Here is an 11,136-nt window from a genome sequence, read left to right on the forward strand (position 1 = left end):
ACCACAGGAAGGGGACAGGAGTGACAGATCCTGTCCTGCCTGAGGAAAACTCAGATGTTGTCTGAGTTGTGTGGCCATGCTGGGTGAGGACTCACAGCAGGGGATTTGTGGTGCGGAGCCAGAGCTCGTGGACAGGAGTTACACACAAGTGCAGGAGGCAGGTTGTCACTCTGGGCCATTGGTGGAATGATTGGCATGGGAAGGTGGCCCGTGACATTTGTCATCCCCAGCCTTAGCGATGGCTGTTCCTAGTACTGGCTGCTCACTCCGATTTATGGCTGGGGTTTGCTGCCAGGCCACCTCCATCCTCACCTTCAGCTCCCTGCCTGTGTGGGGGAATGGCCAACCCTGTTCAATGTCTTCCCTGGACCAGAAACCTTCAGACTCCAGAGCAGGGATGTCTGTGAAACCCCCCATGGGACATGGTCAGGGCGAGGCAGGCATCAGGCGCAGGGGGAAGGGGAGAGCTATAGAGAAAGGGAAGCAAGGGCTACAGCGAGGATCATGGGGACCATTGCCCACCCTGACCTCACCCTTCCGTGTGCTGTGCCTGAACAGTGGGGCCATGGAACCATGTGTGGGACAGAAGGGACTGGCTGGTGTAGGGATAGAGCCCAGACAGGGGCCATGAAACCTCTGCCAGGAGGTGACAGCAAAGAAGGAATTAACAAGGAATTAATGGACGATTCCTTTGTTATGCAGGTATGATCAGGGGAAAGGCAGTGCTCACCTGGAACTTGTAGCTGCAAGGAAAGTCAAGAGTAAAACTCCAAGCTTCAGTGACTGCATTAGAATCCAAGGCTGGACAAGACAAAAGCAGGGCTCCTGTTGAAAGGGGACAGTGACTGCATAAGAGCAGACATTGATGGGGCTGGAGGCACTCAGTGTCTTCTTTGCCTTAGTCTTCTTCAGGGTGGTGATCAGAAGAGCAGAGTCTGGCTGGAGGCCTGTGACTAGCGGTGTTCCCCAGGGGTCGGTGCTGGGTCCGGTCTTGTTCAACATCTTCATCGACGACCTTGATGAGGGAATAGTGTCTGCCCTCAGCAAGTACGCTGATGACACAAAGCTGGGAGGAGTGGCTGACACACCAGAAGGCTGTGCTGCCATTCAGTGAGACCTGGACCAGCTGGAGAGATGGGCAGGAAGAAACCAAATGAGATTTAATAAGAGCAAGTATGGAGTCCTGCACCTGGGAAGGAACAACCCGAAGTATCAGTACAGGCTAGGGGACAACCTGCTGGAGAGGAGCTCTGAGGAGAAGGACCTGGGGGTCCTGGTGGACGACAGGTTGATCATGAGCCAGCACTGTGCCCTTGTGGCCAAGAGGGCTAATGGGATCCTGGCGTGCATTAAAAGGAGTGTGGCCAGCATGTCAAGGGAGGTGATCCTCCCCCTCTACTCTGCCCTGGTCAGGCCTCACCTGGAGTACTGTGTCCAGTTCTGGGCTCCCTGCTACAAGAAAGACAGGGATCTCCTGGAAAGAGTCCAGCGGAGGTCCACAAAGTTGATACAGGGCCTGGAGCATCTTCTTTATGAGGAAAGGCTGAGAGACCTGGGTCTCTTCAGCTTGGAGAAAAGAAGACTGAGAGGGGATCTCCTCAGTGTATATAAATATCTGAAGGGTGGGGGACAGAAGGATGTAGCCAACCTCTTCTCAGTGGTTTGTGGGGATAGGACAAGGGGCAATGGCTGCAAGTTAAAGCACAGGAAGTTCCACACTGACATGCGAAAGAACTTCTTTGTGTTCTCAAAGAAGTGAGGATGGCAGAGCATTGGAACAGGCTGCCTAGGGAGGTTGTGGAGTCTCCTTCTCTGGAGATATTCAAGGCCTGTCTGGACGCCTACCTGGACAGCCTGCTCTGACAAACATGCTTTGGCAGGGGGGTTGGACCCAATGATCTTTCGAGGTCCTTTCCAACCCATACAGTTCTGTGATTGTGTGTGATTCCTTTCCAACCTCAAACATTCTGTGATTCTATGAGCCTGCTGGGTTGTGTAGTCTGTGTACACAGAGGGATTTCATTTGTTGTGAAAAATATTGCTTGTCCTGAATATTTACGTATTCTTGACAGAAATGGAATGCAATTTGTGGGTGTCCTAACTATTAACAGAACAGGAAAAGATGATTCCCATAAGGAACTCCTATTTCATTTAGGAAAAAAGATAGCACTGGAAATAGGTGTCTGTCTCTAGCTGACACAATGAAGAACAGTGATTGCATCAGTTTGATTCACAGTCGATTCCCCAGGAGGCCCAGGGACTTGTCAAGAGCTCCCTGTGCTGCTGAGCTGGGCAGGGCTCCTGGGGCCAAGGGGAGCTCCTGGCAAGCGGGCAGCGCTGCAGAGAGACAGCTCTGCCCAGGAGCAGCTCCTCTGCACAGTGCAGCAACAGGGCTGGGGGCACTGCCTGCAGGGGACAAGAGTGGCTGGGAGAAAGGAGGGAGATGTTAAAAGCAGTGTGGAGGGGGGGATGCTGAGAGCTCACTGCAGGAGAAATCTTCACAACACTTAACAGAGTAAGTATCTGGTTGCAGGGCCATGCAGCTCTTGTTCCTGGTGCCATCTTCAGATTTGGTGGAAAATCCCACAACCTATGGGATCTTTCAGGAGGACTCAAGACTCAGGAGGAGTTTTTTGGATAAGAAGAGAACAACAAGGTCCATAGCAAGGATTACCTTCCAAAGCTGTCAGAGGGACAGGACATGAGGGCTCCTTCTCACAGGGCCTGCTGCTGGCTGTGCAGCTGGGGTGCAGGCAGGGGTGCCCAGGGCTGTGGTGCAGAGCAGGGTCCCTGCTGTGCCCCAGGGTCTGTGTGCCGGGGCACGGCCTCTGCCACCTGCCAGGCTCAGCACTCAGCCTACCCGGAGAGAGCCCAGTTCTTGTTTAGTCTTGTTAGAACAGAGCTGCTGTATATCCACTGAACATGGGGAAATGTCCCTGGGCAGTTGTCTGGGACAAGAGGTGTCTGCAGAGCAGAGCACACAGGTGATGAGGATCTGTGAGCAATGGCAGGGAGAAGATGTGGGAATAGGGAAGCATCTGCCAGCAGGGACAACTCCAGGCAGCAGAGACCTGGGCAGGGAGGGAGAGGGAGCTGCTGCCTGAAACACGAAGGGAGGTGGTATTCAGGCACTCCCTGCCAGGCCTGCAGTGCAGGCACCTTCTCTGCAGCAACCCCCTGCTCTCCTCTGCCACACAGCACAGCCTCTGCCTTCAGGAGTTTTAGGGCATGAGCCACCTCCTCCTCAGCTGGACCTCCCGGAGAGGAGAGAAGCCTGTGTTTTGCAAGGTGATACACCACGATGAGGCTAAGAGTACCTGCCCTGCAGTGTCACTCTCCTAGTTGGCATGAAAACTTGGTAAGCTGAAGGCTTTCTTGCATGCCCATCTGCCTTTCGCTATGTCATTGGTTTGGAGCATTGTGGTATTCTCTCTTATTTCTCCATATGTTTGTGGGTCTCCTACTTCTTTGTCTAGGGATCAGGTGGGTGTAAATTTCTGTTCTGAACTGGACTGCTGGTGAACAAGGTGCCCAAACTCCATTTTACACTGTCAGGCACACTGTCATTCAGGTGACAGGGCTGTTAAATGAGGTGCCTCATTCTTCATTCACCACATGGAATAGTAATTTTTGTGCAGGAGGAGTGGGTTTTCCTCAGAGAAGTCTACCTTACTTCTCACTTTTATCTTCTCCTAGTGCAGACGTGCATGCCCTGAGGCAGCAAATGTCCAACAGCACTTTCCCCATTGAGTTCCTCCTTCTGGCATTCACAGACACACGTGAGCTGCAGCTCCTGCACTTCGGGCTCTTCCTGGGCATTTACCTGGCTGCCCTCCTGGGCAACGGCCTCATCCTCACTGCCGTAGCCTGCAACCACCGCCTCCACACCCCCATGTACTTCTTCCTCCTCAACCTCGCCCTCCTCGACCTGGGATCCATCTCCACCACTGTCCCCAAAGCCATGGCCAATTCCCTGTGGGACACCAGGGCCATTTCCTGCACAGGTTGTGCTACCCAAACCTTTCTGTTAGTCTTTTTCATCTCAGCAGAATTTTATCTTCTCACCATCATGGCCTATGACCGCTACATTGCCATCTGCAAACCCCTGCACTATGGAACAATAATGGACAGCAGAACTTGTGTCAACATAGTAGCAGCTGCCTTGGGCAGTGGTTTTCTCAACACTGTCCTGCACACTGCCAATACCTTTTCCCTCCCCCTCTGCCAAGGCAATGCTGTGGACCAGTTCTTCTGTGATATTCCCCAGATCCTCAAGCTCTCCTGCTCAGATGCCTACCTCAGAGAAGTTGGGCTTGTTGCGGTTAGTGCTGTTTTAGCATTTGGATGTTTTGTTTTCCTTGTGCTGTCCTATGTACAGATCTTCAGGGCTGTCCTGAGGATTGCCCCAGAGCATGACCAGCACAAAGCCTTTTCCACTTGCCTCCCTCACCTGGCCGTGGTCTCACTGTTTCTCAGCACTGTCTTTTTTGCCTACCTGAAGCCCCCTTCCATGTCCTCCTCCTCCCTGAATCTTGTGCTGGCAGTTTTGTACTCAGTGGTGCCTCCAGCAGTGAACCCCCTCATCTACAGCATGAGGAACCAGGAGCTGAAGGATGCAGTGTGGAACCTCATGACTGTTTTTCAGAAGTGACAAATTGTCTATCTTCCTTCTCATATCACTCATAATATAACTCATTACAGGTGAGATGTATTTTTATTTTTTTTTCTCATTTTGCTTTTCATTTCTTGTGGTAATATTGTCCAAAAAGAAATTATTTTTTCATCTTCTTCCATGTAAACACCCACCTGTCTTGAATGACTCTGAGAAGTGGTGGAAACAAGGTGTATTTAAAGTGTGTTTGAGATATATTTAAATAAAAGGAAGGACCTGCAGTGACTTGCTTGTCTGAGATCCTTCCTCAGACATCTGTGGTGGAGCTGCAGGGGCACTTGGCTGTGTGTAGAGAGTCCTGGCACAGGAGCACTGCCAGGGATCCCCAGGGCTTGGTCTTTCCTGTCCACAGGCAGGGTCAGGCCAGGGGCATGTCTCTAACACAGCTGGCTCCGTACCAGCATTTCCAGCATAAAAGGGCATCTGCTTGGGGCAGTGCCTGAAGGCTCAGCTCTTCTCCCAAAGCTGCTGTCATGGATATTGCAAAGGAATGGAATTGAAGGAGGCTCCTTGCTTTGTTTGATTCCTTGTGGGCTTATGAGGATGAGATCAGCTGATCACCCAGGATCAGCTTTTAGGCAGGGAGGGCTGATTCTGGTATTGCCTGCGTGGATATGGTGACTCTACCAGCCTGTGTCCACAGCATGCAGTACGTGTGAAGGCAGGCAGGCATCTTTCTAGAGGGAAGTGGAAGCTGCCAGAAGTGCCCAGGGAATCATCAGGGACAGTGTGTGTCAAGGAATCAGCAGGGCATGGAGCCCACAGAGCATGAGCATATCCAGGGTAGAGCCACCCAGAGATACTATGCAAGATCTGGGATGGAACAGGCAAAGGAGAGCTCTGCAACTCCAGGGAACACAGCAGGCATAGGGAAAGAAGTCTGCTGAGTTATTTGTTACACCTCTGGTGAAATTTCATAGACTGGATCTAGTAAACCACACAAAACCATCCGTGACATTGGAAATTGTTGCCTTCAGGGGGCAGTGGCAACCTGGTTCAGGAACGGCACGGCGACCAACCCCAGGCCACTCAGTCCATCGGCTCACAGACACCAATGTGGTGGATGGCAAATGGCGTTTATTATTGAGTCACATGGTGTTATATAGCCGAGGCCCACAACGTCACTTCCGCTTGCTTACGTCACAGACCGCACGCTACTGTCCATCAAGGGAGGGGCTCCACCTTTCTGTACAGCGCGACATCTTCTGGACGCCAGACCCTAACTACCCACATTTCCCCCCTCCCTATGCACAACCAAATTAGCTAAAATATAACCATCTAAAAAACAGTTCTGATAACAATCTTAAGAGGCAGACATCATAACTTAAATAAAAAACATAAGGCACAATAACCAGGAGAAAACTAGGAGGTAACTGGTAATCCTGAGTAAATACACTCTTAAAGTAGTTGTTGGTGTTCTACCAACATAATGTAAACTTTCTCTAACCGACTTCTAACAAACGACACAAGCTTATTTAGTATATAAGGTCCAAAGATTAGATTACACAAAGGCATTGCAGCCCCCCACCCACGGAGGCCGCTTCGCTGTTCTCTGGATTCTGCCAGTGTGGAACTCTCAGGCTTAGACAGGACGCTTGCCGACTTATTGGCTTCTCTTGTCACCGGGGTATACGGATTATGGGGGTGTCCGATGATCCGTTCCTGTGAACAGAAACTCAGTTTTCATTAGTTTTATTCTGAAGGTCCGGTTTGATGGACTTAAGCGTACACCATTTGACCCTGCCATCTTTTTTGACTGCAGCATACCCTTGCCCTGTCAGAACTAATTTCCACCCTTGTTCCCATTCTCCCAGCTCATTTCTAACTATAACTGATGGGCCTTCTTCTAGCGCTCGAGAATTTTCGCGCTCACAATTTCAAACCCCTTTGTTTTTAGTTTCTGAGACTGTTGACACTAGCTGGTCCACTTGACTTCCTGACGGCGCAGCTATCAGGATATCGTCCATGTATTGGATGATAGTCGTGGTCGGATCACTGTGCCGAACTGGCGCCAGCGCCCGATCCACTGTGTTCTGGCAGATAGTAAGCAAGTTGATCATTCCTTGAGGCAGCACTTTCCACTGGAAGCGTAAGTTGGGGTGTTGACTGTTCGGAAACACAACAGAGAAAGTAAACCGCTCCTTGTCTTCTTCATGTAGAGGTATCGAGAAAAAACAGTCCTTAATATCAAGGACGGCACAAGGTTGCCCTTCCGGTATCATAGAGTTCATAGGCAACAACATTTGGACAGGACCCATTGGTTGCTACGACTGGGCCTTTTGCCTCCACAGGCAGTGATGAAGAGTCGACCGCTGCCTGGAGACGATCTACAAATTGTGTAAATCTCTCACTTTCACTTTGTTTTATTATTGACCATGGCGATGGTTTGGCAATAACTCTAGAGGCTGTCTGAATAGTTTCTCTGGCCACACGAGTAGTTGCCATAACTTCATGGGCCCACAGGCCCTAGGCTTGCGCCTGGGGGGTGATCATTGTTAGGTCCATACCCATTAGCCGCTGCAGGCTAGAGCCATATAGTGGGTGATCCGCCCCAGTTACTTGGGCCAGTTGTCTCGTACAGTTGTCCTCCCACTCTTGTTTAAAAACGATCATCCCTGCCCCATCAAAAATCAGTCTACAAGTTTGTTTTATATCAAACAGGAGCATATCGTCTCCCCTAAAAACACCATCTATGAGGGTGGAGACCATTGCAGAATTAAGTCCTTTATCCGCGATGGCTTTAACAATCGCTTGTACATCCTTAGGGTTTATTGGTCTGTCACCCGGACCGGGAACGCTAGCGTGGCCGATGGAGCCCAGTCAGCACACGCAATCTTAATTTTCCTCCAATCCGTGAGAGGAATTTCTCCCCCTCGCGGTGCAGCTTTATTTTGGATGGGGATGTTTTTGCTTTTGACTCCATCTGTCCCCATTTCCTCCTCTTCCTCCAAATTTGAATCAGTATCTGATCCGGAGTTGGAGCTCGACTGACTCGTCACCTCCAAGTTCCGGTACGCTCCCATCGAGTTCCAGCCCTGCCCACCACCCTTGCAGGTGGGCTGTTCTCTCCCTTGTGGCTCGCCCCGCTGCCTTCTCGGCGAGGCGTTTGCCCCACAAGAGCATTTTTTCGGATGGACGTTCAGATTGGCTCTCTGCCCCTCTCTCGCGCTTCTACCTCCTCCCCGGTCGCCCCCACAGCCGTTCTCTTTCTTGTTCTCCTCCTCCCATTTGCATATGTTAGTTAAACCTAGCACTTCTTCCCCGTTCCCGCTGGAGGCATCTTCGCCCCACCCTTCGTCTTCTAGTTCGGCGCCGTATTGGGGCGTATATGGCTGTGGTCTCTCCCAGATTTCCTCAGACTCTGGTTCCCCACCGGCACCCCTGGCTTCCTCAGCTGACCCACCCCATAGCTTCCATAATTTTGATACGACCTTCACAAGGATTTCCATCTTCCTTGTTGGTCCGGGAGCGTCCTCCCTGCCGGGCTGGTCCCGCCACTCCAGCCGCCGTTCACCTGAATCCAGGAGTTTTCCCGTGTTTCGGCACTACTTGTTGCCTTCAGGGGGCAGTGGCGACCTGGTTCAGGAACGGCATGGCGACCAACCCCAGGCCGCTCGGTCCATCGGCTCACAGACACCAATGTGGTGGATGGCAAATGGCGTTTATTGTCGAGTCACATGGTGTTATATAGCCGAGGCCCATAACGTCACTTCTGCTTGCTTATGTCACAGACCACGCGCTACTGCCCGTCAAGGGAGGGGCTCCACCTTTCCGTACAGCGCGACATCTTCCTGACGCCAGACCCTAACTACCCACAGGGTGTCCAGAGAAGAGCCCAGCCCAGATCCTGCTCTGCTGGTCCTCCCTGTCTCTCCCAGGAGGCCAGCCCAGCTCAGCCCATCCCCAACTCTCCACACCTCCTTCTCCTTTCCCCAGCCCAGCCCAGCCCAGAAGAGCAGCCAGGCTGGGAAGGCCCCAAAGCAGCAAATGGAGGAGTGGAGGGCAGTGGCAGTGTCCCTGCTGCTGAAATTTGCAGGAAATTCCCTTCCCACAGGCATTCTGCAACCCTGTATGCTAGCCCCGCTCCCCAGCACAGCACAGCACAGCACAGCATCACACTGCTGGCCCTGGGGCTCCTCAGGCACCACCACTGCACACACACAGCACCCTGCTCTGCTCCCAGGACACCCCATGTCCCACACAGCCTTGCCCCAGCCCAGCACATCTGGGCTGGCCTGAGCAGCCATTCCTGCAGCCCCTGCCCATGCTGCCCACAGCCCCCCAGCTGGCGGTGCTGCCCTGCAGAGCGAGGGGACTGTGGTGCGCGGGGCTGTGGGGGCACTCTGCAGGGCCGTGCTGGTCAGGCTGTGAAGGCAGAGCCAGCTGGTGGGGGGCACTGCCACTGACTGCCTCCCACACAAGTGGTTCCTTGGCCATGGAGGGTGCGTACAGATAGCTGGCCTTCTTCAGAGTCAGAGACTCATGGAATAGCCTGACAAGGAGGAACCCACAAGGATCATCAAGTCCAACTCATTTCCAATGTCATTAGATGTTTTGGGGTGGTTCACTGTATTCAGTCCATGAAATTTCACCAGACGAATAACAACAAATCCAGCAGATTGTTTTCCCTATGCCTGCTGTGTTTCCTGGAGTTGCAGAGCTCTCCTTGCGCTGATTTAGCACCTTGAATGCTTTAGCACATGGGTGCCTCCACATTGGACAGACTCATGTTCTGTATGTTCCATGCTCTCCTGCCTCTCCTGAGCAACAAGAAGAATCAGTCCTCACAGTAACACAAGGGCTCTGAACAGGAATGTGGGAGGTGAAAGAGAGCAGCCTAGAATAAATAAATAAATAAATAAATAAATAAATAAATAAATAAATAAATAAATAAATCCTGGGGCCCCCTGGCAGTGCTGCTGTGCCAGGACTCTTTTTCCCTCCACCTTTCCATACATCCAAGTGCCCCTGCAGCTCCACCACAGGTCTCTGAGGAAGGATCTCAGGCAAGCAAATCACAGCAGGGTTCTTTCTTTTATTTAAATACACAGCGTAGCTTCTCGTTTACTCCTTGTCTCAGAGTCACACAGACAGGTAGATACTGAAATGGAAGGGGATGAATACTGACATTTTTGTGTACAACACTATCACACGTAAATCAAAGATAATGCAACACAACCACACACAAATTTCCAACAACTAGGCCTGTAATGAGCTACATTATAAATGATATGCAGAGGAAGAATGGCAGTTTATTGGTTCTGAAAATGTCCAGTTACCAATTCGCACACTACATCCTTGAGCTCCTTGTTCCTCATGCTGTAGATGAGGGGGTTCACTGCTGGAGGCACCACTGAATACACAACTGCCAGCAAAAGATTCAGGGAGGAGGAGGATACAGAGGGGGGCTTCAGATAGGCAAATAATCCAGTGCTGATGAACAGGGAGACCACGGCCAGGTGAGGGAGGCATGTGGAAAAGGCTTTGTGCCGTCCATGCTGTGAGGGGATCCTCAGCACTGCCCTGAAGATCTGCATGTAAGAAAGCACAACATAAACAAAACATCCAAATGCTAAGCAGGCACTAACTACAAGAAGCCCAACTTCTCTGAGGTAGGCATCTGAGCAGGACAGCTTGAGGATCTGGGGAACTTCACAGAAGAACTGGTCCAGGGCATTGCCTTGGCAGAGGGGGAGGGAAAAGGTATTGGCCGTGTGCAGCATAGCATAGAGAAAGCCATTGCCCCAGGCAGCTGCTGCCATGTTGACACAAGTTTTGCTGGCCATTATGGTCCCGTAGTGCAGGGGTTTGCAGATGGCAATGTAGCGGTCATAAGCCATGATGGTGAGAAGAGAAAACTCTGCTGAAATGAAAAAGAAAAATATCTGAGCAGCACATCCATAGGAGGAAATGGCCCTGGTGTCCCACAGGGAATTGTCCATGGCTTTGGGAACAGTGGTGGAGATGCAGCCCAGGTCGAGGATGGTGAGGTTGAGGAGGAAGAAGTACATGGGGGTGTGGAGGCGGTGGTCACAGGCTACGGCTGTGATGATGAGGCCATTGCCCAGGAGGGCAGCCAGGTAGATGCCCAGGAAGAGCCCAAAGTGCAGGAGCTGCAGCTCACGTGTGTCTGCGAATGGCAGGAGAAGGAACTCTGTTGGGAAGGTGCTGTTGGACATTTGCTGCCTCAGGGCATGGTTGCCTGTCCATGGAGGAATAGACAGTGACATGTTAGAGAGACTTTTCTAAGCAAAAACTAAACCTTATTTCAAAGAAAACATCCTTAACAAGGCTGTATCCTCACTGCATCTTCATCTCAAGAAGACTTGCTCCTGCCTGGAGCTCTGCATCTCTCTGCCTAAGGATGCCACAGAGACCATGAAGATCCTCTGTAATCTCAGCAGTAATCAGTGCTGCTGGTAAAGAACACCAGGGGTGCATCTCAGGTATCCACTGGCCAGAGG

The 11,136-nt window shown here is 51.6% G+C and overlaps 2 protein-coding genes across 2 annotated transcripts; one reads left to right on the forward strand and one right to left on the reverse strand.

The window, feature by feature from the left end:
• Positions 1–3,724: 3,724 nt before the first annotated feature.
• On the forward strand, positions 3,725–4,651 carry LOC311428282 (olfactory receptor 14C36-like; the record flags this gene model as incomplete). Its single annotated transcript, XM_084539808.1, has 1 exon — positions 3,725–4,651. The coding sequence occupies one exon, from the start codon at positions 3,725–3,727 to the stop codon at positions 4,649–4,651; it is 927 nt and encodes a 308-aa protein (XP_084395934.1).
• A 5,273-nt stretch (positions 4,652–9,924) lies between these two features.
• LOC311428283 (olfactory receptor 14A16-like) lies at positions 9,925–10,851 on the reverse strand (the record flags this gene model as incomplete). Its single annotated transcript, XM_084539809.1, has 1 exon — positions 9,925–10,851. The coding sequence occupies one exon, from the start codon at positions 10,849–10,851 to the stop codon at positions 9,925–9,927; it is 927 nt and encodes a 308-aa protein (XP_084395935.1).
• Between the last annotated feature and the right edge of the window lie 285 nt (positions 10,852–11,136).

The sequence above is a fragment of the Aythya ferina genome (assembly GCF_964211825.1).
Source record: "Aythya ferina genome assembly, contig: HAP1_SCAFFOLD_37, whole genome shotgun sequence".
Taxonomy (NCBI): Eukaryota; Metazoa; Chordata; class Aves; order Anseriformes; family Anatidae; genus Aythya; species Aythya ferina.